This window comes from Mustela nigripes, chromosome 14 (assembly GCF_022355385.1).
Source record: "Mustela nigripes isolate SB6536 chromosome 14, MUSNIG.SB6536, whole genome shotgun sequence".
NCBI classification, from domain to species: Eukaryota; Metazoa; Chordata; class Mammalia; order Carnivora; family Mustelidae; genus Mustela; species Mustela nigripes.
The window spans coordinates 1394597-1421100 of NC_081570.1; the positions used below are offsets into that span (position 1 = coordinate 1394597).

General features: G+C 60.2%; 1 protein-coding gene across 1 annotated transcript in view; it reads left to right on the forward strand.

Annotated features, from left to right (window-relative positions):
* Positions 1-13486, forward strand: part of LOC132001581 (uncharacterized) — a 16492-nt gene extending 3006 nt beyond the window's left edge. The window contains exons 4-8 of the mRNA XM_059376279.1: positions 109-335; positions 875-965; positions 1129-1422; positions 1687-1835; positions 13316-13486. Coding sequence (XP_059232262.1) covers positions 109-335; positions 875-965; positions 1129-1422; positions 1687-1768 — 694 coding nt within the window. The 3' untranslated portion in view covers positions 1769-1835; positions 13316-13486. The remainder of the gene's footprint in view (positions 1-108; positions 336-874; positions 966-1128; positions 1423-1686; positions 1836-13315) is intronic.
* Positions 13487-26504: the final 13018 nt, after the last annotated feature.

Consider the following 26504-nt stretch of genomic DNA (forward strand, 5'->3'; position numbering starts at 1 on the left):
TGATGTCTGCGGACCCGAGCCTGTGGCCCACGAGGCTCCGGGCAGGAGGGTCGGAGTCAGGAAACGAACCTGGGAAACCGGCGACGTGTGACCGCCGGACGAGGTCAGGCTGAGTCGTCCCAGGCCGCGCGGGGACGGACACAGGAACGCGGCGCGGCTGGCGGGGGCCCCAGTGACAGGCCGTCCTGGGCGGCGGCTGACCGCGGCGCGGAGGGTGTGCAGAGAGAACAGACGCAGAGTCCGGGACGGCGCCGGAGACCCTGGCCCGACCCAGAGCCGTCCTCCGGATGGAGGCCCGGGCTGGGGCAGAGAGCCGGCCGTCTGCCGCGGAGCAGGTGTGCGCCCGCGGGGGCGCCGGTCGGGGTTCTCTGGGCAGGGGTGCAGCATGCGTGCAGCTGTGCCTCCAGAGGGACAGCCCCGAGCCGCTCTGTCGTCCTGATGGGCGCCGCCCCCGCGTCTGTGGGGAGCCGGACCCCCGGGGGCTCCCTGGAACACCATCGACTTCCCCTCAGGTCCCGTCTCCAGCCTGGTCACGGGGCTGTGGGGGTGTTGGCTGTGGTCTCCCGGGGAGTCCCCCTCATCCCCCCACGCCTTGCCCAACCCCCGGGATGGCTGCCCGGCCGAGGCTTCTCTGAGGTGCGTCGCCGGTCCTGGCTCTGGGGTCCGAGGGCCATGGCGTCCCGTGTCCCTGCGGTGGCTGGCGATCAGGGCCGCCGCTGAGTCTCTGGAACGCGGTGCTGAGTGGGACCGCCGGCAGCCGTCAGCAGCACGCGGTCCAGGGCTGGGGCGCTGGGCTCACCTGCACACGGGGGACGACGGGACCCTCCGTGGGGGGAATGACAGAGCCGGTCCCATATAGTCCTCTCTGCCGCAGGCCCCCGTGAGCCGGGCTTGGAGGACTCCAGTCAGGCCCCTCGTCGGCGGTGGCCGAATGTGAGGCTCCCGGGGCTCAGCACTGCCCTCAGGTACCGGCTCCTTTTCTCTCCTCTATCTGCCGGCGGCTCAGCAGCTGGACGAGGGTGGTGGGGGCCACGGGGACCCAAAGGTGTGCATGTGGGGAGCCTTCGCACCCCCTACCCAGGGGCCAGCACCACTCAGGACTGACCTTCCCTGTGCCCCCTGCCCCAGCCCCTCATACCGCACGTGTCCACCATGCCTGGCTGAGGCGTGTCCCTGCTGGGCAGCGTTCCTGGACACCGTCCCCCAACACACACAGCCGACCAGAAGGAAACGTGTCCCTTCCAAGGTTCGAAGCTCAAACCCCACCCCACCTGGGTGCCCATGGAGGGGACCCAGGGGCAGAGGCCCTGAACCTGTGGCAAGAGGACCGTGGTCTGCGGAGAGTGACCCGTCACTCAGCGGTGTGAGCACGGAGCTTCATGGCAGAAGGGACTCCGCCGATGGGGCTGTGCTAGATGCGTGGTGGGTCCTGGGGACCCAGGTGGGCCCGTTATCATCCCTGAAGAGGGAGCTGCGGGTCAGGGGTGGTGGGGCCATGGGAGCAGGGGTCAGAGGGATGAGGGCACAAGCCAGGGAGCGCAGGCACCTCTGGACCCTGGGGACGGCGAAGCCACGCGTTCCCTCAGAGCCTCTGGAAGGAGCTCAGGAGGTCCCACCGCGGGAACCAGCCCCTGGCCCAGTTGAGGGGCCTCGGCATCAGGTGAGTCCTGGCCCACCTTCCCGCAGTGACACGGCCCCAGGCCCCACGATTCTCTCCTCTGGGCTTCGTGCCACACCTGCAAACAAGGTGGCTGTTGTCCCCACCTGAGCGGAGGAGGGACAAGACGTCCGAGGCCCCGGGTCCTTCGGTGCAGCCAGGAGCCCGCGTGGGTCAGGTAAGAGAAGTTCCCCGGGGCGTCTGTACGTGCTGCGTCCGCGCGGGTCGTACCTTTTACAGGATCGTTCATTTGCTTCTTTGCTCTGGAAGAGCGGCTGGACATGGAGCAAACGGCAGTCTGGGTCGTCTCCACTTTGAACCGCTCCTGTGGAACTACATCTCCCACGTGTTCCCCGTTAACGGGGCAGGCGTGAGGAGCTGCGTGTCCTTGCCCTGGACCCGCCACCCCCGGGCGGACGCACACCCCCATCAGTGAGGGAGGGACTTCATGCCACCGTCCGGCTGCCGCTCCCGGGGGACCCCATGCGGCTGCAGGAAGGGGGGCTGGACGCATCTCTCTTGGGTGCGGGAAACGGAGACCGAGCCCCCTCTTGGCGGCCAGGGCGGGGGAGGGGCTGGGGTCTGAGGCAGGAGAGTCTGTCCTAAGATTTTCCACAGCCACTTCCCTGGAGCTGGAGCCTCTTGGATGTCCGAGATGCGCTCACCAGGGTGGGTCTCAGACAGTGGGCGGGCGTGTCTTTTGGGCATTTTCTCTGCTGGGAAGAATTAGGCAGAAGCGGGGCTCAGAGCAGCCCCTTCCTCCCGGGGGCAGGGGCACATCCTGGGGACAGGTGGTGCTTGCCGTGGGGAGGAAAGTCGCGGGTCTCTCTTACTGTATTAGGATGACAGCTCGTCTAGGCAAGAGTGGGAAGTGAGGGAAGCGTCTCCGTTGGTGGCAAACGGGAGACAGAGACGAGCCCGCGGGCGCAGAGCACATTCCCACACGCCACAAGGTACCGCGCGGTCCTCGGGACACGGGTGTCCACGGTTCCGTAACCGCCGCCCCGTCTGTGCCAAACCAGCACGGATCAGCCACCGGATTTAGGAACGTGGACTCCCAGGGAGACGCCACACGCCGTCTGGGGGCCCGGAGCACCCACAGCCCAGCGGGCCTTCCCGGCGAGGGCTGGGACCCTTGGCGGCGCGGCACGGAGGGCCCCTGCGCCCGGTGTCAGCCGCGATTCGCCACGCCGCATAAACGCTCTAAACGCCGCGACGTTTCCCAGATTGTTTTACAGCGAAGGTCGGTGTCAGTGTTCTGCTTTGAAACATTTAAGAAACAACAGTTTATGGTCTCCGGTCTTCACGGTCTGGGAGACCAAAGACCCTGCTTGCGTCCGCCCAGCCGCTGTTTGAAATTCCAGAGGAACGCCGTCGTGCTAGGGCCGGAGAATGTCCCGCGGAGGAATCCCCCAGATCACTCCAACATGTTTCTGGTTTCATGTCCCCGCCCTAAGGAAACGCGTTTGTGTTCTCAGGCAGGGATTCGAAATCCTCGGAAAGCGGGTATTTTTAGACGAGCACATTGGGAATACGGTCACCCATGGCAGCCCCCGTGGAAGACGCAGCCACGCCACTCCCCGGGGCTCTGAGCCCGGACGTGCGGAAAGGTGCGCCCGTAGCTGGTCCACTCCCGTGTGGACGCAGTGACCTCCCCGGCCGCAGGGTTTGGGAGACAGGCTTCCCGGTGTGTGCGGCTGCCATGCACGTGCTGCCTGTGTGCCGAGTCGGGAGCCGGGCTGCGTGTCTGCACACAGAGTCTGGGGGTGCACGGGGGGCCCGTCTGCATCCATGCGGTGCGTGGCCAGGCCTCCTGACTCGGGGCCGCCCGCTTGCTCGGGCTGGGCTGGGGTGGGGGCCCAGGCTTGCAGACTCCCGGGGGGAGACAGGCGGCATTTCTATTCCTCGGAACAAACGTGAGATGCAGATCAGCGTGAGGGCAGAAATGCAGATCCCGGGGGTGTGTTCCCAGAACCGCAGCTGTCTGCACTGCCGGGGGCTCACTGGAGCCCCATAGTGGAGGTCGGGGGCCTGCGCTACTCCGCGTGGGGGTGCTGGGGAAGAGGTGCTGTTCCGAGTTCTCTGTGGGCTCCCCAGCACCCCTCACACGGCTGTCTGTCCTCACGCTGTGCGGGAGAACAGCAGCTGCAGCGTCTTTGTGGGCCGGGCTGTGGTTTAGAGCAGGTGTCTCTTGTCCAGACTCGAGATGCTCCCAGCCCGGGAGCCCACGGCCAGCCAGCATCTGTTTCCCCGGCTCAGGGAAGCCTAGAATATCACTGAGAGCCCAAGGCAAAGTGCTGGGCTCGGCCTCATATCCTGATAAGGTGGCTGGGGTGGGCCACGGCCGGCGGAGGGACAGACCGTGTGGGAGCCGCTGTCCCCAGAGCCAAGCAGTGGCTCAGGAAGGGCCCGAGGCTTGAGCTGGCCCCGGGGGCGGGTCTCTCACCAGAGCTGCAGCGTGACTCTTGATGCTACTCTCTAGTGAGGGAGAGGGACGGGCAGGCTGTGCGTGCTGGTGAAGTGTGAGCCATGAACCGTGTCACATAACCACGCGGGTTAGTTTGCTGGGGGCCTCACAGACCCCACAGACGCGCAGCTTAACCACCAGTCCATGTTCTCTCCATCCTGGACTCTGGGGTCCGAGGTCCGGCACGCACAGGGCTGGTTCCCTCGGAAGCCTCTTTCCCTGGCCGTGGACAGTGGTCCTTGCGCTGTGTCCTCACGTGGGCGTCCCTCTGTGCATGGCCCCATCCCCCTTTCTCATAGGACTCGGGTCAGACGGGCTCAGAGCCCGTTCCAACAACCTCACTTTCACTCGGGGACCCCGTAGGGACCCTACTTCCCAGTTAGTCACACTCTGGGGTCCTGGTGGCTCGATCTCCTGCTAGCTTTTTGGGGGGAATAATTCAATCTGTTACAATGCGTCCTGTGCGACATTTTGGGCATCTCAAGCTAAAAAGTTATTTGTTGCTTGTCTAAACTGTAAGCACAATTGTGCACTCTGTTCTGCTCTGCGAAGTCTGGCCACGGCCCTCACTGCCGTCAGCAACCACCCCCAGACGCAGATCAGGTCCCGAGGGGACGGAGGGCTCGGACCCAGAAACCCCTGCGGCCCGCCGGACCGACACTGGCGTTCCTCAGGGGGTGGGTGCGCCCCGCGTCCGGGAGGAGCTGTAGGTGGACGGCGAGAGCCGTGGGTTCTGTAGTCCCGTCCCTGAGCGCCCAAGAGCACGTGCGCACCCTGCCCTTCTCGCTGGGTGGACACAGCCCTGGGGACGCACAGGAGGTTCCCTGGGCGCTGATGAGCTGCTCTGCAGCCCTAAGGAGATTGGATTTTGGATGGTTGATGAAGGGGAGCGAGGGCCCGGACGGCCTCTGGTTACAGTTTAGGAAAAACACAGGGCGAGTCTCCAGGTCAAAAGGCAGGACAACGAAGGTGGTTCACAGTTTGGCTCCATGTCCGGATGCTCCTCCCGGGGCCGCCAGCCCGGCGTAGACTTGGGGGCAATTAAGACGCGGGCCCCTCAGCATGGCCCCGTGGCTGGGTGGGGGCCGGGTGGCCCCTGGGGTTCCCGAAGGCCAGGCTGCACCCCCAGCCGCAGCCTGGGGAGCCGCTCCCCGGTCTCAGCCCGGAGGTTGGGAAGGGCCGATGCCGGAACAGTTTCAGCCGAGGAACCTCCGATCTATTAACTTGGTTCAGAAGCTCACGCGTCTGTTATTCATGCAACTTTGATCTAAAAACCTGTTTGTTTACATTTTATGACATTATAAATCTCTGGAGGGCAGGCGTGATATTTTTATGATACCTAATAAGGATTCTCTTGTGAACGTGTCCAGGGGTGGGGAGGGTCTTTACTGCCGCCCGCCGGGCCTTCCCTCCCCTGGGCCTGCTCCTGCTCATCGGCGGCCCACATGCGGCTCGCAGATGCGGCTTCCGAAGGACAGCTGTGGGGGGGGCTCTGGCTGCAGGCGTGGGGCGGCCGCGGAGCGCAGGAGCCCACGACGGCCGTGAGCCGGACGGCCAGGACACGGACCCCGCAGCTGGTGGTCCCCGTGCAGGAGGGATGCCCCACGCTCGTGTGGCCTGACGGCTTCCTTGCAGGGTCCACGGCAGGCTTTTGTGGGGGCAGAGGTGGGTCCCTCCCTCTGCCTGCTGCCAGCGTGCGGCTGGGAAGTCCGTCACTCACACAACTCTCGGCTCTGGCCGGAGGGAGACCTTCACTAGAAGTAGGGCCAGGCTGGCGGGGCAGCCACACCTGCTCCTGCCTTCCTCCGGGGGATGCTGAGCACAGGCTGCCCGGCCCTCCGGGACTCCAGACCAGCGTGGGGAGTGCCCAGCAGGCTGGGATCAGAAGAGCAGGTAGACATTGTCCCGAGATGCCCAGCATGGGGGTGTGGGAGGGACCGGAAGCTCAGGGCCCCGCTGAGGCCCGACTGTCCGGGCGAGGAGGCAAGAAGGCGAGCAGGCAGGTCCCTTCTGGGTTGTTTGGAGAGGGGACGCTGAAGCCACTTTATTCTGGGATGTCTGTGACCGAGGAGTCAGCAGGCTGCGGTGTGGGCTGGCAAGCAGCGGCTCTGGGCTCTTGGGGCTGGTCCCCGTGTCATTTCTCAGGGGACGGCCGTCTTTATTGCCACACTCACCTTCCCAGAGAACAGGGATGCGTTTTTGTTTTGTTTTGAAAGATTTTATTTATTTATTTGACAGAGAGAGATCACAAGAAGGCCGAGCGGCAGGCAGAGCGAGAGCAGAGAGCCCGATGTAGGGCTCGATCCCAGGACCCTGGGATCATGACCTGAGCTGAAGGCAGAGGCTTTAACCCACTGACCCACCCAGGAGCCCCAAGGGATACAGTTTTTACTCAGCATCCCTAGTGCTTAGCGATCATACCTGCTGATGGGGGCAAATATATTCAAAAAGAAATATTGATTATGTACAGGAGGAAAAGAGGAACAAATTGGTCATTAACCCTTCTGTGTCGGAGAAAACCCTCCCCGGGCCAGCGGGTCGACGTGAATGCGTGCAGGGGCTCACACAGGCCGTGGGGTGCTGGGATCGTCTGTGATCAACAGTGTGCTGGGCTAGCGGCGTTCAAGCCCCCGGTTTCTAAAACGGCCAACCCCGTGGGGCTAGAGACCTCTACCCCAGCGAGGACAGCTTCCTCTCTCCACGTCCCTGCGCGATGCAGGGCCCGGGGCGCACGGCAGGCTCGGCTGCGCTCCTCCCGCCGGCACACGCAGGCCTGGCCTCTGCGGGCTCTTCCCTGCCTCTTCCCAGTGCCTCCTTTCCAGAGCTGGGCGCACTAGGTTTTCTGAACCAAAATTCAAGACCGTCCACTGGGAAGCGGGGCTGAAAGCTCTGGAGGCCAGGAGCCCAATGTCAGGGTGTTAGCAGGCTTGGTGCCCCCGAGGTCTCCCTCTGGCACGCACGAGATGTCTCCTGGTCTTCACAGGCCTGTCCTCTGTGTGTCCCTGCTGGTCTGTAGGGAAGGCCCAGACCTCACTATGTTTGATGTGGCCAGAGGCTGTGGGTGTCATCCTAGGACAGAGACTGGGGGACACGGGACAGGAACCCAGGACCCAGACAGGGGTTGAGGCCATGGGACAAGGGTTGGGGACACAGGGCAGGGACTGGGGGACGAGAGAAGTCTGGCAGGGGCTGTGTTTCGGGCAGGGCTGAGTTGAGGCTGGGGCGCAAGGTAACAGGAGGGGTGACCTGTGCCATGAGAAGGAGGCCCAGGCAGGTGTGAGGCGGCCCCTGCCAGGGTGGTTGGGGACAGCGTCCCAGGCTGGGGACAAAGGGGACCCCAGACATGTCGTGTGCTCTAGAGACAGTGCGGGATAGAGGGGCTGGTGCCCTTGAGAGGCGGCATGCGGGGCCTGGCGTGGGCTCCTCAAGGGCAGGGTGGTGGCCCAGGACAGCTCTGCGGGCGCGGGAGACTCAGGCATGTGGACCCCGGCCCTGAGCCTGTGGACAGGGGCTGAGCAGGCAGGTTTGCATGTTGTGGGAAATGCCCTGCACAGTGGGCTGCGGTCCCCACCCCAGGTGGACAGCCCGTGCCTCTCGGTCACCTGAGCCAGTTATGTGCCGGCCACTCCGCCGTTGCAGGCAGTGGGTCTGGACCAACGTCCGTCCATGTACTGGCACCACGGCATCGGGCAGCACCGTCTCAGCCCCTAAACGCAGGGGCTCCAGCAGCCCCCGCTGCCACCCCGGAGAGCCTGGCGCAGAGTTGAGTCCCCAGGCTTGGAATGGTGGCCCTGTGACCTGGAGGGGAGCACTGGGGACCCGCCGTGCCGGCTCTGCTGTGGCACACGCCTGTCCGCGCCCGCCGGGAACCCGGGGTGAGGGGCAGCAGGCAACGCGAGGCCGGGGACGCTGCAGGAGCTGCCGATGGCGCCGAGGCGGGGCCCGTGGGACGCGATGAATGACGCAGAGTCGGAGCGGGCACAGCACCTCCGTCCTGGGCCGCGCCGGGGCTGGTCCCCGCGGATGGGCCCCAGTATGCAGCGGGGTCTGCTGTGCCTTTGACCCTCCGCCGCGAGGTTAAGCCACGGCAAGCCCGCCGGGAACCCACTCTTCATCTTTCATGCGGGAGGATTTTCGGGCAGAAAAGGCGGATAAACCCAATACGGCGGATAATGAAAGCCGCGAGCGCGCACACATCTGCGTCTGTGATCTCCGGGGCCGGAGCCGCACACGCGATCACACGGGGGCCGGCCGGCCGGGGCTCCGCGTGCCCCTGACGGCTGGGAAACTGGAACCCTAGAGCACGTATCGGATGAGCTGCTAATGTTGGAAAACAAGCAGGAACCATGCTCAGCGGCTCTGTTTTATGGCTGCTCTTGAAGTCTGAGTTTGCGACTGTAACCCAACGCCCCTGGTCGGGAAATGGGAAGTCCAGATGACTGGGCCGTTATCACACGGAGCCGCCGGGCCCACGTTGGCCTTGACGGGAAGAGCCATGGCGTGGACCCTCGGCGGGCCCAGTGGCCAGGGCCCCGTGCGCGCAGAAGCTCTCCTGCTATCCTCATGGCAGGAGCCTTGTGACGGCGTGGGGGTGGGGGGCTGCCTCCGCGCTGAGACCCTTCGACGGGGAGCTTGGCCGGCAGCTTGTCTGGCTCGCTGCTACCTAGAAGGCCGCACCCCCAACGGCCCTCTGAGCCCGAGGAGCCCCAGCATCTGTTGGGAAGAGGGTCTTTAGGGATGTAGTTGGTTAGGACGAGGTCATCGGGGAGGCCCTCAACCCCACACGGTGTCCTAAGGGGAGAGCAGGACACCGGGCACATGCAGGGAAGTACGGGAAGGTGACACAGAGCTGGGGCCATGGGAGAAGCCTGTCCTGAGGGGCGCCGAGGACCACCAGCCCGGGCCAGCGGCTGCGGCCTCTGGAGGAAGCAGGCCCGCCGGCACCTGGGTCTCGGACTCCAGCCTCCAGATCCTGATTCAGGAAGAGACAAGTTCCTGGGGTTGACGCTCCAGCCCGGTGCGGGGTCCCAGTGGCCCCGGGATATCACGCGGCAGCCGGTGCAGCTCAGAGCTCAGTGCACCGTCAAGGCTGGTGCCCACGGCCCCGCCCGGTTGCTCAAGCCCGGCAGACATTTGGGCTTGTGGGGGCCCCATCCGGGGGAACTGTGCCTATAGTTGGGGTGATGGGATTGCTCAGCCCAGGGAGCAGGGATCTTCTCAGCCTGAGAACTGGCCGGTAGGATGTGAGCAGCCCACAGCCGAGGAGATGGACCAGGGTGAGCCTGGAGAACCAAGGATGCTCGAGGTGGGGGGTCTCGCCTCTGTGTTGGGGCCGATGGTGTGGGGGCTGCCGACCCACCTCTGCTGCCCTGGACACGGCTGGTGAGGTGCTTGTGGGGTCGAGGAGTCGTGTGTGCAGGGAGTCTGACGGAGCCGGACCCTCCCTGGTCAGTCTGCCCCATGTCATCCGGCCCGCTGTGGGGCAGGCGGGACAGAGGGCAGAGGGAGGTGGGGTGGAGCACGCCCGAGGCCATCCCCCGAACGCCAGAAGCCTGAAGCGATGGGGTGGGGGTGGCTCGGCCACTGCTCAGAGTGGGGAGCTGGCCGACGGGCCGGGGGGTCGCCCGCGAGTGGACCTCAAAGCAGGAACCCAGGCGTCCGCAGGCACCCACCTGAGGCCAGAGCTGTCCCCTGCCCCCTCTCCTCTGTGGTTCTGGGACATCCTGGGATCCAGACGTCACCTGGGCATGGCAGGGAGGGGGGCCCTGACAGACCTACCCCGACCCCGACACTATCGTTCAGAAGGGACAGAGGAAAACACACATGGTGTGACCGAGAGGCTCAGGCAGGGCTCGGCCCACGCTCTGCCCACGCCGTCTGGCTCACCGTCTCTGTCCCCGCCCTGCCCGCGCTCAGCCCCGTCCGGCCTGCTGGCCGCCCATGCGGCGTTTGGTGGCCTCAGGGTCTCGCACCCCACGGCCTAGCTGTGTTTTCTGGTGGGGGAGAGCAGGGGCACAGCTGTGATCTCTGAGTCTCAGCAGAGCCGTGTCCTGGGCCGTGGACCCAGGAAGACGATAAAGAGGCCCAGAGTGTGTCCGGGAGGGGCACGGAGCCCTCCGCTCCCCCCGCCCCGGCGCGGTGCCGGCATCTCCTGTGTGCCTGACGCCATTCTCGCCGAAATGTGCCACTGAGGAGCGGCCTGCCCCCGTCACACACTTTAATCAGCCCTTCAGTGCGCACCTGGGCCGGGGTTCCAGAGAGGCCAGGAGACCAGGACAGAGGTGGGGGTCCCGCGGGGCGACCATGCACCTCCTGGTTGGATAAGGACGTGGGGAGAAGGACAGAAGCGCCCCTGTGGGGCATTAGGGCGAAGGCAAGTCCATATGCGGCCCCAGCCTTGTTCCCCAGCCTGTCCCCCAGCCCCAGCCCCAGCCCCCAGCCCCCAGCCCCAACCCCAGCCTCTCTCAGCGGCCCACCCCCAGCTGTGGGGCGCCTCCCGAGCGGGCCGGTGGGAGGCTCGGCACGTGGTGTGAATTGGACCTTTATGAGCGTTGTAGCACTCGCCGGGGAGATTTCTGGGCCCGGCGCCCTGGCCTCTGGGTTATGAATGGGCCCCTCGGCCGTTTCCTCTCATTTAACTTATCATTTGTGCCATCTTTCAACGCCAGGCCGCGGCGAGCAGTGCTGGCATGTGGGCCTGCCCAGAGCGTTCCTGCAGCGAGCCGGGATGGGGAGAGCAAGGCAGACGCACGGCTGCCCTTCCCCCAGGGCTGGGCTGCAGTGTGGGTCCCCTCCGAGCCCACCCGTCGTGGGGGAGCCTGGCTTGCGGAGGACAAGGTGGCGCCAGGGAGGAGGGGCCTCCGAGAGCCCCCGTCAGATTCCCAGGTCTCAGGGCCAAGACCCACAGGCGAGAGTTTCCAGGTGAGTGACGTCGCTGTCCTCCTGGCCGGTGCCGGTCACACCACGGCGGCCTGGCGATGGGGTGTCTCCTCCGCTTGAGTGTGTCCATTGTTTTGGTTTAAGAAGTCAGAATTCCCCACTGTCATCAGATGTGCATGAAGAAGTGGCCCACCCTGCAGGATGCCCGCTTCTGGAGGCGGCGGAGGACCCTGGCCTCTGGGGAGAGGCAGGACGTCCGGGGGGAACCCCCTACGAGGGAGGCTCGTGGACGCAGGAGGGTTCCCGGCTCACCGTCGGCTCTCACGGACTTGAGCGCTCTGTGATGGAGCCTGATCAGAAGGTGAACCAGTCCTGTCTGCCCCTCGCTGCGCGCTGCTTCCTGACACCTCGCTGAGCACGCGAGCCTGCAGGCACACGCACAAGCACACATTGGGAGGCACGCGCAGCCACACACACGCACCTGTGCACACACACACAAACACACGTCAGCAAGAGCCCTGGCCTTTCCTGGAGAGAACCGCATTGCTAAGGAGGGTGCGAAACCAGTGCCAATCTCAGGAGTGGGAGCTGGTGGTCTGGTCGCCATGAGCTACTAGAGGGTCTTTGTGGACACCAGGACCAAAGGCTCAGCTCTGAGGCCACCTGCGGTCCGCACAGACCTGTCCTCACCGCAAGCCCTGCCCCAAGTGAGGACGGTGCGGGGCTGCGATTGTGTGGGGCTCTGACATTTGTGTCTTGGCCCTGGGCCCCGCTCAGGAAGCCCAGGCCCCATTGCAGGCCGTGGCCGTGTGGCCCCTTCACACACAGGGCTGGAGGGAGCACTGGGCTACTGGAGGGGAAGGGTCTGTGCTGGACCCTACAGACTGGGCAGGGACCCACGGTCCCGTCGGTTCCCACAGAACCCAGGACGGCCACTGGATGTGGAGAAGCGCACACCTGCACGCACAGAGCAGCTGTCGCCTGTCGCCGGCGGAGCTCAGTGGCTTCCAGGAACGGGTTAAACGGAGGCTGGCCCTGACTGGCCGGCTGGCCTGGCCTCCGGCGTCCCAGGAAGAGCATCACCACCCCTCCTTTTTCCAGAGCTGGAATCCACAGCAGGACAAGCGCAGCGACGGACCACGGCTCCTTGGTCCAGGGGGAGAGGGTGCAGCAGGACAAGCAGGGTGCGGGGCAGGTGGCGGAGGTCTGTGGTCTGAGATGGGCCCGTGTGCCCCGCTCAGTGCAGCAGACGACAGGCCCGGGAGAGGCAGCCTCACCTCCGCCGTGTTCCTGCGAGGCCGGCTGCTGGGGTGCTGTTCAGATGCTCCGTCCGACCTCCCAGCGACCTGGCTTGGTTTTCCACCTCTTCAGCTTCCCGCCTGGGGGCCTCTGTGGGCCGCAGAGCGTGGGGACGTCTCTGCGCGTCCAAGGGTGGGATCCCAGGCGGGCGGGGACTGTTCGTGCTGCCTCAGACTTACACGGGAAATGTTCTGTTGAAGAGACGCAGGCATAGAGTAGGAGGCTAATGCAGACGACAGGCAACACCCCCCACTTCCCATCGACTCCCCAGAAACAGCTCCTCTGCCTCTTTCAGTTTTCTCCGTGTCCGTCGTCTTCGTAGCTCACAGCAGCTTTATAGCATTCATTGCGAAGAGAGCTCTCCGGTTTTAAAGCGTTCCTCTCCACTCGGCGCTGCTGGAGGGGGAGTCTGAACCCTCTAGATGCTCACCTGTCAGCTCAGTCACTTGTTAGCGTGTCTGTTCTCAGGTTTGCTTTCTTGCGGACGTGTGGGTAATGTTGGCAGCCGGGCCATGGAAGAACCAGGATTCCATTTCTTTCCTGAAACAACTCCCGATTTCACCAGCACTGACAGCTGCCTCCTGTTTTCATTTGCCTCAGTTTCCACGCAGCTGTCGCTAATTGAGCCTCCAGTATCCTGAAGAGCTAACATTTCTCTAAAAAGGGCCAAATGCGTCTGCCTTCTGTTCATTTCCTTAGTTTCCTTGGGGCTGTCCTGTTCGATCCCTCCTTGTTCCGCTCCACACTGTTTTGGCTGCTCATTAGGTGTTTTCCTACTAAGGACACATTTGGGAGAGAAGGCGAGTGTTAGTCATAATTCCAGTGGGAGTGATGCAAAGCAGGGCGGTCCGGATTCCCAGCGAGTAACCTCTCCTGACTTTCGGCCCCCCGTGCAGCGGCTGTCTTGGGAACGGCTCTGCTTCTCTTCTGTTTTGCATTCCTTGTTTCCTGGATGGCTCACCTTATTTATTTATTTATTTATTTATGAACGATTTTATTTCTTTATTTAACAGAGAGAGAGAGAGAGAGCGCGCACACAAGCAGGGGGAGCAGCAGAGGGAAAGGAAGAAGCAGGCTCCCTGCTGAGCAGAGAGCCCGATGCGGGGCTCCATCCTAGGACACTGGCATCATGACCTGAGCTGAAGGCAGAGACTTAACCGACTGAGCCACCCACGTGCCCCCCCACCTCATTTACTTTAATTAAAAAAATTTTTGTTTGTTTGTTTGTTTATGCCCTTGGTTTCCTGGAGCACATCCTTACACAGCTTTCTAGAAAGGGTTGGTGGAAGTAAACTCTTCTGATTTTTGAAATTATCTGTATTCTCCCAACACCCTTGATTGTGGGTTTGCCTGCACACCAGCTCCAAGTGCCAACCACCTCCCTGCAGAATTCAGAAAGGGCTGCTCCCCTGTCTGCCCTCTCATCTCCAGGTGCCATGAGGTTTGATGCCATTTGATTCCTCGTCTTTTGTGTGTGAACTGCTTGTCTCCCAGGGGTGGGGCTGCTGATCCTACATCTGGGGGGTAAATTCTCACTCCTGGGTTCTTGCTTCTCTTTGTTCCTCTTCCTGGTCCCTCTTCTGATTGTAGCCCCATGTCCCTTCTCTCGGAGAAGGCTGAGCAGCAGCCCCGGGGAGAGGTGGGCTCCCAGGTGTGATGTGAGTCCTGCCGCTGACTGAACTGTGTGGTGTTTGACAAGTTTCTCTGCCTCAGTTTCCTTATCTGTAAAAAATGGGCTCAGCCAGTGGTCTCCCTTCACAGAGTGCTTGGGGCTTACATGGGGCTGGTTCATGGCGGTGATGATAATGGAAGTTCAGCTCCTTTAAAGCAGACACATCGGGGGCTTCAGAATTTAAGACTGCAAGGGAGAGAGATGCTCTGGGAAGACGGGTGGGCTCGGAGCTTCTGTGTCACTGTCCCAGCAGGCCACTGGGCCTCACAGAGCGTGTGGTGCCAGACTGGCGGGGTTGTTCAGTCTCGTCCCCATCCCCAGGGGTACACCCCAGCCACGTGGCCGTGACCTGCGACCTCGTGGTCATGCTGGGTGGCGGCGTCTGTCTGCGTCCTATGCCTGGGTGGGCCTCTGTCCGGGATCCCTGGTGGGGACATGTGAGTCCCAGTCCTGGGGCTGCCCCGTCACATTCGTGTCACCTCCTGATTGGCCTCGGTTTCCCCCGTGCGTAACCAGAAAGGCCCAGACCTGCTGACCCCTTCGGCTCCTCTCACTCGGCCCTCTGGATCGGGTCCCCTCTGAGCTGCGTTCGCAGCCAAGGGACCCTCCAACCCAGCAGACCTTAACGTAGACACGCCCGTCACCAACGGCACATTCCTACACCACAGACTTCCCGCTCCGAGCTGACCACAAATTCTCGTTGGAGACAAATCTAATCTATTTCTCCCCTTGCCCCACCTCCACCGGTTCCCAGGCCACCTTGGACATGGGGCCGCCGCGGCTCCTGTGCTCCTCAGCCTCTCTCTCCGCCTTGGCAGGGCGCCAGTCTGGAAGGTTCCTGATTGATCGTCTTTGAAACGACCCACAGATGTGGCAACGTCTGCTGGCTGTTGACAGATAAAGTGCTGGAGGGCACTGGCCTGCTTGCCGGACTGGTCTCCCTCCCTATGGTCTGGGACCGGTTCTGCCACGGGCACTGGGTCCCTGCAGGGATCCCTGGGGGACGTTGAGCCCCAGGGCCCCTCGGTGGGACCACCCACCGCAGGGGGCTGTGGTCATGGGCTGACCCGGACCCTATAAGGGAGCCCCAGTGGTCTGCAGCTGACCTGTGCCGCCAACAGGGGCTCATGGGCCTGGGCGGAGTCCCGGAGGGCTCTCCTCTCTCTGGACACCCTCTTCCACGGCCCTCCAGGCACCACTGGCGGGAGGCACTGAGTTTGATTTGGTGGCACAGTTCCAAGTCTGGAGAGAAAATGCGATCACGGATGTGGGGGGCAGGGCACACAGCGTCTCTGCGCAGCCACGCTGACTCCAAGCCGTCGCTGGGCCTGTGGCCACGGTCCCCACACACCGGAGCCCTCAGCACCCCGCGGCAGGTGCCACGCAGCCCCTCCCGGCCAGCGCCGGCGGCCACAGACACACCGCAGACCTCCCACGCCGTCTGATGCACCCACAAACGTGCCTTTAAAACTAAGTGACCCGTGAAATACACAGAAGCTTGCTATGAGAAAATCTATGCAAAAAAAAAAAAAAAAAAAGAAAAGAAAATCTATGCGACGTTTCATGTTAATAAACCTGCCTATGGGGAACCGCCCATCAGGGGTGTGTCCCCTCCGGCTGATGGTCGGCCCCTTCGGAGAGGCCCACAGTGTGGGACCGGTGTCCAGGGCAGAGGCCCCAGGGCTTGTCCGTTGCCACATCACTCCACTCCTTCGGGAGAGGGGTCCCTCCTGCAGAGTGCAAAGGACCCAGGGTCCCGCCCGCTCACCTCTCTCTGGCCCTTTTCTTGCTGTCCAGTGTCATGGAAACGGCAGGTTTCCATGCAGTCCTTTGTCCCTCGGGGACTCCTGCTCCGGTGGTTCATCCTCTATTAGCCCCTGGAGGGGAGCAGACCCCATGCTGTTCCCTCTGCCCCTCGCCTGAGCAGCAGCCCCGAGGGTTGTGCCGGAGTGTGAGTGTGCCGTCGGCAGGGCTGCCCACCCACCAGGCGGCTGAGGGCTGGGAGCGCGGGGGTGCTGAGTCAGAGCTCCGTGTGGCCCTTGGTCTGCAGGACGGGATGACACACGTCTCCACGTGAAGACAACAAGTGTGTGTGTGTTAGTGTGCATGAGCACGGATGTGGGTGTCAGTTTTGTACATCTGAGCATGTGTGAGCGTATGTGAGCGTGTGCACCCACGTCAGCCCATGTGTGAGCATGTGTGAGCCTGTGTCGGTGTGCACAGACGTCAGCGTGCAGGTATGGGTGCGAGTGAACACGTGCGTGTGCATGTGTGTGAGGGGGAGCACTTGGCTTCCCTGGGCCCCCTCCTGGTGCAGTCCGGCCGGATGGGCGTCACCAAGGGCGCTCTGCGGGGACAGAGGAGCCGAGGTTCACCTCTGAGGCCATCTGGGGTAAGAGTCCTTGCTGACAGGTGTCTCCCATCTGATGACTCGGCTCAAATCTCAATAGCCACAAAACACTTCTTAATTTTCTCCTAAGACTGAGCTAGTATTTTGTTATGAAAATGTGCTCCCTCATTTCCACAAACGCACTGGGAGGCGGGAGCCTGCGGTGCCCGGGAGCCGTGGGCAAGGCCGGTGAGGGGGCCGGCGAGGGGCCTCCGGGACTGGCCGGCCGGGCGTGGTGGCCTCCTCTGGGCATCTGGGAGCTCTGGCTGGCGCTCCTCTAGCGTCGAAGTGGGAGACAGACGCCCCAGAGCCCAGCTCCACTGTGGCCCCAAGAGCCCCCAGCCCAGACCTCTTTGCGGTGCGGCAGCGTCGGACTTCACGGTGACTTTCAGCCCCTCGGCCCCACCCAGCCTGGCTCCAGGTTGGGATTCGGGGCTCTCGTGGAGGAGGCGGGTCATCCCAGAGGAGTCACCCCCAGAAGCACAGGGAGAATTGTAGCCCATGCCCGGAACTTCGGAGCCCGTTCTCTGCGGAGAGGGAGAAGCACAGGCGGGTCTGCTGCCCCTCAGGGTGGCAGGCAGGAGTCATGGTGCTGGCCTCAGCCGCCTCGGGGGCCCTGCGGTCGGGCTGGCGGTGGGCGCCCCTGTCAGCAGGGCCGACACCGCAGGAGGGAGCGACAATGCCCCCAGCAGCCTCTTCGTCTTGTCTGCCATAAGGCGGCCCCGCCGGCTGTGTTGCCAGAAAGCCTTGAATTCATTAAGAATCCGTCTACACACACAAGCAGCAGGACCCCGACAACCAAAGTGAAATAAAATTAAACAACAGAAAACGGTGACCCGGGGGAGCCCGCCTGGGTGAGTTTGCGCGGCCACCCCGGCAGCGTCGTGGGTGTTGGTTGCAACGCTTTGGGAACTCAGCCGGTTCCCTCCTTCCTTACCCGCTCCCCTGGCTGCGTTCAGCACCGGCCCGCCAGCCCTGGGCCCACCCCGCGGACGGGGTCTGCCTCCTTCAGGTGCCTGGGGCCCCCTCTTTCCTCGGCGCGGCGCGGAAGAATCCGCCGGAGCTGGGAGCCAGTGGTCCCAGCCGAGGGCTCAGCCTCAGGGCCCAGCTCCTGGGCCCCCCGCGCGGGGATGAGCGTGGCCAAGGGAGCAGGAGGAGCAGGGGGGCCGCCCGCCCTGGACAGGCTGGAACCGACCTGGGTCACGGCTCTGGGTGTTTGAATGACACCGGGAGGTGGAGGTGTGGGGCAGCCACGGCTTCTGTTTCTGATAGAGCCCTGGGCACCACGATTTAATGGATTAGTTAAAATGATGTGAAAAAATGGATCTCTGATTTATGACCTGCAATTTTTTGCTGACTGCGGCGTGTTTTTTCCAAGCCCTGCGTTTTAAGGTTTGGGCACATAAGGCCTTTGTTGTTTGCCTGGCTTTGCCCTCAGGGCTCATCCGCGGACCCTTTGCCCAAGGCCCCTCCAGACCTTTAAAACAGGAAGTTTAATTTTATAGAATTAAAAAAGAGAAAACGGTACTTAATTATCTGGCCGTGAAACAGCACTGCCCTTTCTTAATTTTAGGAGCTAATAACATGCCGTTCCTGGAGTTAACTGCTTCTGGTCCAAACGCCCCACAGTTCTGGCTGTTTGGGGAGAGTATTTTATGGACTGTTAGATATTGCACCATGGTTTTTAAGCTCTTCTATGACATATTTGTCTCAAGATTTATTAGGAATTTTTATTTAAAACAATATATTAAATAGAGGGGAAAAAGTAATCTTAGGTAAAATTCAAATATTAGAGAAACGTAACAGGGATGAGAGGCTCTTTTATTTGGAGCCGGCCTGCGGCCTGCGGCCCCGGTGACCCCACTCGGGGAGCCGTGGCCCACAGCTGCGTCGCTGATTCAACGTGGGATCCATTTCAAGGCCAGTTGCCACTTAAGTGACTTTATGGAAACCAAAGGGTGACCCGTGCCCGCCGCAGCCCTGTGCCTTCCCGGCTCCCACTGGCCCCCGGAGGCTTCTGCATTGGCCCGCAGTCCCGCGACCCCCCAAGGTCCCTACGTGGGACTGACTCCTCAGCCCACCTCCCCCTGGGGCCAGGAACGCGGGTTCCGTCCCGTCTGCTCTGCTGTGGGCCACTGTGTGTCCCCTGTTCCTCTGGGACACGTGTTCTTTTCTTGGAGCGGCTGCCCCGCAGGTATGCAGGCCCCACGACGCGCCTGCTCAGGAGACTGGAGCTTGGGGAAATCCAGCCTGGGACACAGGGAGGGGGCGAGGCCGAGCCCCCTTGGGGATCACGGCGGGGCTCCAGGGATCCGCTACCGCTTCGGGCGCTGTTCCCCAGGAGCGCAAAGACCGCATCGCGGGAGCGTCGAGCCGCGACTGTGGGGCCCTGTTGGGTTGTGGCCCTTCTGGGCCTGGGTCCCTCCCGGCCCGTCTGTCGCACCGCGCCATTGGCCTGTGTGGGTCCCGGTGTGTCTGGGAGGGGCTGCAGGAAGGTTGAGAGCCGAACCCAGGGCCCCGGCGGCTGCCCTGGGAGGGGAAAACCGCAGGCTGCCCACCTGTGCCTCGGCTCTCCTGGAAGCCGTCCTGCACCAGCCTGGTCCTGCACCAGCTTGATCGGCCGGGGACCCTCCCTTGTGGGGTGGCCGAGCACAGCCTGTGGTTAATCGGGAGGAAGGAAACCAACAGGGCAGCGGTGGGGGGCTGTGGGGGGCCCTGGCCCAGAGGGGCCGGGTGCCTCCGGTGAAGGAGCATTTCTGCTGGGACCCCATGGCTGGCCCGGGCAGGAGGCGTCCAGGCTGCGGGCAGGTGCGTGTGAAGAGCTGGCCAGGAGGCAGGCGCGCGACGAGTGGCGGTGGCCGGGGGAGCCGGTCAGGATCTCCCTTTGGGCTGAGGGCCCGGTCCCCTCCTGGGGCAGCAGGAGAGTCTCCAGGGCAGGTGGCACAGGGCCCACCGGGACCTCATGCCAGGTGGACGACCACGTTAGCGGATAGGCTGCTCCGGAGAGCATCTGCTCACTCTTCAGGGTCCCTGGGCGATGGGGCCAGCCCGGGGCCTCCGCTTCCCCCAGCCGAGAGCCGGCCATTATGGAGGCAATCATCCTCATAGTCTCCAGCCATCAAGGCTTCCAAGGAGCCCCCCTTCCCAGCCGTGTGCCCACCAGCCCGCCGCGCAGTGCGTGAACCGGTGGGCGGGGCTCTCAGGAGCCAGAGCAGAGTGACCTCTGGGCCTCGAGTCTCTCTGCAGGGTTCCGCTGGGCTCTGTCCAGACCCTCTCAGCTCAGCCGGGGTGACATCTGCGCATTTAATCTGCAGCAGCGAGGCCATCTTTGTGCGGCCGTGGCCGTGCGCCGGGCTCTGCGGCGGCGGCAGGACGAGGCGGAATCGCTGCAGGGGCTGGCACTGGCGGGCACAGGAGAGGGCCCCCCGGCGCCAGCGGGGCTCTCCCAGAGCTCCGTCCAGGCAGAGGCCGTCTTCCGGTGCCATATTCCTGTCCTGGCCAGCTAGGAGCCCGGAGGCCCCGAGGAAAGAGGGGTGCCCCGGTTCCGTGTCCCCTCCAGGCACCCTGGGCCAGTGACCCAGTCACCTGCGAGCCGGGAAGCCCCCTCCCGATTGGGCCCGCAGTTAGGCTGTCTCTACTCTGGGCAGGAGCCCAGTGGTATCAAGGACCCCCCGACCTCCTAGTGGCACAGGAGCAGCGAGGGAGTGCCGCCCGTGGAGGGGGCCGAGCCTGGGTCAGAGCAGAGAGCGCCTGTCTCGGGGTGAACAGGGTCTCCCTCCCAGAATTCATGTCCACCCGCGACGTTAGAATGCGACCTTATTTTACTTGGAAAGCAAGTGTGTGCATGTGTAATTAGTTAAGATGACATGGTGTTGGCTTGGGGAGTCCATGTCCTCCTAATGAGAAGAGAGGTCACAGAGAGACCCAAGGGAGAGACGACGCTGTGGCAACGAGACAGGGTCTGGAGTCTCATGGCTGCAAGCCAGGGACTGCACCGGCTCGCCGCAGCCATGGGGGCGGCGTGGGGCGGGCATGTGGGGGAGCCCCCTGAGCCTCCGAGGGAGCCCGGCCCCGCAGGTTCCTTGATTTGGGGCTTCTTGCTAGCAGACCGTGGGAGGACAAATTTCTGCTGTTTCCCGTCACTCAGTTTGTGGCCCGTTTTTCTAGCAGCAACAGGACACAACCACGGCCCCCAACAGGCTCTGCCGGTAGCTTCCGTTCCTGGGTCGCGCGCTCATAAATCTGTTTTATGGTGGAAGAGAAGTGGGCGGTGTTCTGGGCCTCCAGGGGGAGGGGCCGCCATCTCTGTTCTGTGATTCCTCGGTGCTCTCGCCTCTTGCCGCGTGGTCGGTGCTGCCTGGGCTGTGGGACATTCGTGACCAGTCGGTTCTCCTCTGCTGGCCTGGCTGGGCTCAAACCCTAGCTATAGCTTCTGCCTCAGACACAGCCTGCTGTCCCCCTAGATCTCAGCTGAGGGACCACTCCCCAGGCTGCTGGGAACACTGGATACGAGGACACTTGAGGTGGGGCCCGGCACATTGTGGGGGCCCAGAGAGCCTTGGCCCCAAACCCCGCGTGGCTAGCCCCTGTCCTCTCACTGGACGTGTGGGGGGGTGCGGTGGAGAAATGCAAGATGCCCACAAGCGACCGAGTTGGGAAGGGTGTCCGTGGGGTGCCCGTGGGGTAGAAGAGCTTCCACTGCCTCATGTAACGCACAGGGCTTGGGGTTTGGGGGACAGGCTCCATCCGGGTCGGACTAGTCAGCAGGAGGGCGGTGTGAGCTTGTCCGGGGGCAGAGCTCAGTCGTGCAGGGATGGGGAGGGAAGGCGGGACCGAGGGCCGGGGACAGCTACCCGTGGGACGGAACAAGCCTCTTGGCGACACGTGGAACGCTCCCTTCAAAGGCGGCCTTGGGGCAGAAACAGGACCCCTGGCCCAGGACGAGGCGGGCGCAGGTGCTGGGTTGGTGTGATCACGGACCTCCGCCGGGGGGAGGAAGACTGCTTGAGCAGCTCTGTGGGCTGGAATTCCTGCCTGTAGGAAGCCCATGGTTCCAAAGTGTCACCCAGGGTTAGCGACTTGCCCAGGAAGTCACCGGCAGCCGGGAACAAGTGTGCTTGGCTGGTTTTTGCTCCTCGAGGCTGCCTGCTGCCTGCTTCTGCCAAGATCGAACCCGAGGGCATGGGAGGGGCCGGAGCCGGGCCTTCACCAGACACCGGGCCGTGGAAGTGCAAGGAGCTGGTGTCTGGCCGGGGCTGCTTGTAGCCCTGAGCTGCACCCACCGACCAGGAGGCCCCTCCCAGAGCTCCCAGGATCCTCCCGCTCCCCCACCCAGTCCCAAGCATCTGGAATGTTCTCCATGGTCAGAGTGTCAAAAGTAGCTGAGGAGTGGAGGCAGTTTGCAGTAAGGACGGCAGCTGGTCAAACGCCTCTTGGGGATCGTTGCTGGCTCCAAGGAGGCTCGTTTGGGACTCGAGTGTCCAAGGTGACAGGCTGTGCGGCCGAGGGTGTGGGAGGCAGCGGGGAAGGGAGCCGGGAAGGGCGCTGCGGGGAAGGAGAGGCCTGGCAGGAGCCCCCGCGGCACCTGGGCGGAGACCCGGGCTGAGGGGAGGAGCTCCCAGGCTGTGAGGCCGGCGACAGGAGCAGGAAGACAGGAGACACGAGTGGACGTGGGGAAGTGGGCAGGGGGCCGTGAGCCCAGCCCCAGCGCAGCGGGCACATGTGGCCTTTCTCCATCCCTCGGCCCTTCCCCGCTCCGGCCCTCCTGCCTCTGGCCACACCTCTCCTAGTCTGCCCAGCCTGCCGCCCGCCTCGCCCGCCTGCCTCCTCCCCGCCCTTCGCTCCGGTGTCTTCGTGTGTTTCCTCTGTCTTCCCTGACTCTCTCCCTCTCCCTCCACCGGCCCCTTCCTGATGTCTCTCCCATTTGCCATGAGGTTTGGTCTGAGGGTGTCCAGGGTAGGTAGGGTAGGTGGCCAGGGACCATGAGCAGGTGGCCGTGCCCAGCCAGCTGAGCTGGGGTGGTAGCAGGCTAGGAAGGGTGGTTGGAGTGTCAGCTGTGGAGGGACAGACGTGAGTGTTTCCTTCCTCTACTGTTCCTTGCCATGGGATTATTTGTGTCTAAACATACATATATATACACACACACATATATATATGATACCTAATAATGAGTCATATTATAGGGCATAAAGTGGAATTAAAGTCCTTGCATTGTCCTAGAAGGCCACAACAGTACCATGGGCCTTTACACGTTGGTACGTCAATGATGGATGCCGTCATCTCTAGAGTAATCATTGGATACATAGAAATATCTGTGTACCTGAGGACGGGGATGGTGTAATAAGAAAAAACCGAACCGATTCAAACGTAGCAAGAAAGGAGAAGCAGAGGAGTGTAGAGTACACAGGCCAGATAGAGAGTAAATGGGAAGACATATGTAAGTTCAAGTGTATCGTTAATTTTATTAAGTGCGAATGAGTTAAATGCTCTAGTGAAAAGACAGAGATCGACTAGCTCACTAAAAGCAAAATCCGAATACATTTTGTTTATAAAATGTACACAAAATCCAAGCACATGTGGTTTATAAGAACTGCAGTCTGAATATAAGGACACAGGAAAAAGGTGTGGAAAGAAAGATTAAAATTAGAAAGCGGATATCAGATAAATATTGAGATCTTCTTATAAATAAACTTATGGCAAATAAAGTTCAAGGCAGAAAGCATCACCAGGAGAGAAAGACGGACACTTCATGCTGATGAAGTATTCAATTCCCGTGAAGATAAAGTGCATTTCCACCAAATACGCAGTCCTGAAAATAAAAAGCAGAATATAAAGGAAAAGTTGACAGATCCTATAACAGAGTGGGAGATTTTAACACAGATTTTTCAGTAACTGATGAGACAGACAAAATATCATTAAGGGTATAGAAGATTTAAACAACATGACTGACAAGTTAACCTGATGGACAGAGATAAACATGTACCTCCTCGCCCCCCCATGGCAAAACATTGTTTTACTATTTTATTAATATTTTATAAATTACATGTAGAACATTTAAAAATTAAATTCATACAGTGCCATAAATCAAGTTTCAAAAAACTTCAGGGGATCAAAATCATTTAGAATTAAATAAGAAATAAAAACAAATACCAACAATGAAAATCTTGCCAGTATGGGAATTAAGAGAGGTATTTTAAGATAACATATAAGTAAAAGCAGATAATCACTTTGGAAATAAAAATATTTAAAATTTAACAATGACAAAAATACATCAAAATGTGTGGTGCGAAGTGAAAATCTTCTTTGAAGCTGCATTTATATTGTTAAATATATTAAAGAAGGACAGAAGAAAAATGGAAAAATCCACTGCATAAGCCATTTTAAGACATCATTTAAGAAACTCTAAAGATGATAAAAAGAAGAAAACGGGAGAAAGCGCACAGAGAATGCACATGGCCGAGGCAGGGAGGAGCTCCTGGATCCTGAAGGCCCTGAACGATGACTGTACTGATTACTTAGGAAATGAGGACAAAATGGACCTATTTCTTGACAAATGTAAGTTAACACCATGGCAAGGGCAAACAGAAAAAAAAAAAAAATCTAAACGATTGCACAACTGTTAAGGAAATCGGCTCTGGAATTAAAATTCTTCCCGTGAAGAAAACTCTAGCTCCAGGGTAACGTCCCTGTTTGATTCTATCAACAGTTAAGAAGTTATATCAATCTTACACAAACCCTTCCAGAAATTAGAAAAAAGGCCACTCTCCTCAGCTTGTTTGCAAAACCAACATAGTCCGGATGCCAAAACCTGATGTAGGCATCCCAGGAAACGCCATGCAGACCAATCGGTCCACCACTTCTGAGCTTACAGGCAAAGACCCTAAACAGGTTTTAATAAACTCAAAGTCACCGATATATAAACCTACATTAGGTTCATTCTAGGAATGGAAGTTTGGGTTAATAGTCTTAAAATTAATCAATGTAATTAAGTATGTAAATGGAATAGAATAGAAACTTATATGATAATCTCAATAGATTCAGCACAAACATTTGATAAAATCTAATATTAATTCATAATTTTTACAAAATTTAGCAAACTAAGAATAGAAAGCAGATTTCTGAATATGAAAAAGTAAATATAAAAAAACCTACAGCAGATATCTTTCGTGACAGTGAATTATCAAAATCTCTCCAAGATTATGAACACGATAAGAATGCTTGTTACCATAAGTTCTATTAAACCTTGGACTAGAGATCCTAGCCAGTGCAATAATGCATGAAAAAGTAGTAAAAATTGTAACTTTTAAAGTAAAAGTAATAAAAATCATAACTATTAGAAAACAAGACACACTGTCGTCATAATTTGCAGGTGATAGGATCATGTCAATAGAAAATCCAATTTTAGCAGATATTTCTCTGTATATAGGCAACGAACAGAAAATTAGAAAATTGAAATTGATCTAATAGCATCAATACTATCAAATGCAGAGTAACGAATCTAGTGAAAGGTATGCAAACCTCATCACAGAAGACTGTGAGCCTTCAGGAAAATGAGAGAAAACATGAATAAATTAGGGGCACACCGTGTCTGTTGATTGGAAAACCCAGTTAGGTTAAGATGTCGGTTTCTGCAGAGCGATCTGTAGATTTAACTCAAGCCTAATCAAAATCCTAGAAAATTACAGGCTAATTTTTAAACGTGTGTATGTAAAACCAATGAGTTTGCAAGAGCCAAATCATTCTCGAAGAAAAGAGGGTGTTCTTGCTCCACAGGTAAGTCTTACAAAGCTGCACGAACAGTGTGCTATGGGTGTGGGGCGGAGACATGTCAGGGAAGACACACGGCCACCAACATACGGACATTCGTGCAGCGTGCAGCCCTTGTGCCTGGGCCCTGCTCAGGAGAGAGACTCTGGTCTATCACACTGGATGGGGACAGAGCCCATGTTCCCCAAGGCAGCATTTAGAGACGGTGGGAGGAGACGGGGCTGGACACACACAGGTGCTTCATGCTGAGCTCATGACCGCTGCTGACCAGAACCCTGCCATGAGCACCAGGTCTGATGACCAGGATGTGTGTGGTGCCCCCAAGAGTTTTCCCCCAGCTAGGAGGGCAGGGGAAGGATCGTCTCGCCCTGGGAGGGCAGGACATTCAGAAGAAATAGCTAAGCAGGGTCACTGGCCACCTTCCGCCCTACGGTGGTTTTTGTGAGGGATGTTGGGTTGAGAGGGGTCTTGGGGACACACAGTGAGGGGCAGGAAGCAGTGACTGGAGGGTCCTGGATGGCCCGTGTGTCACGGCCCCACCCTGGATGAAGAGGAAGGGCCACGAGGATGCCGACTGGCACGGACGCAGCTGTGCGGCGGCGCGGCGACACCAGCCTTCAGCATGGCTGGCACGGATGAGCTCTGACCACCCACACGGGGAGGCGTGGACCTCATACGTGGACATTTTCATTCCTTTGGATTTTGGTCTAAGCTACAGACATTTTATTACATAACATCGAGCCAAAATATATTCAGTTAACCAAAGTATTCAGCTAGAAACATCAAGGAACGCGATTGAATTTTAGACCTACAAATGTAAAGCCTCGAATCTTCCTTCCTGGACTGAGCATGAACCAAGGCCCCATCAGCTCAGGGCGGAAGGCCCCAGCGGAGCCTTTGTGCCAGGAGCTTTCCTGCCACAGGGCGTCCGGAGGGTCCGATCTGGGACCCGTGTGCTCTTCCTGATCCCTGTTTCTGGGCAACACTCCCCGTGGAGGGCGGGGCCGCGGGTGCCCTCCTGGACCCGGCGGGTCTTTAAGGACATTTCCACCTGCCTCTGAACTCGGAAGGATGACTGGGCTTGCGGACGCTGGTGTGTGTTTGTTTCTTCCAAGCAACGTGCTGGCCCAGAAATGCAAATAATCAATACCAGGGGCACGGGGTGGGGGTGGGGGGCATTTTGAAGATCGCGCGACATTACAGCGGCGGGCAGAACGCAGCCCGTTCGGTCCCCAGCTCGTCCCCGAGTCTCACCGGACGGCGAGAACACTTTCTTCCCGGGGCTGAGAGGGCCTGGCAGACCCTCGTGTGGCCGTGGGATCCTGCAGACCTCCCCTAGCTCCATCCTGAGGACGGAGCTCAGCTCTTGAGCAAG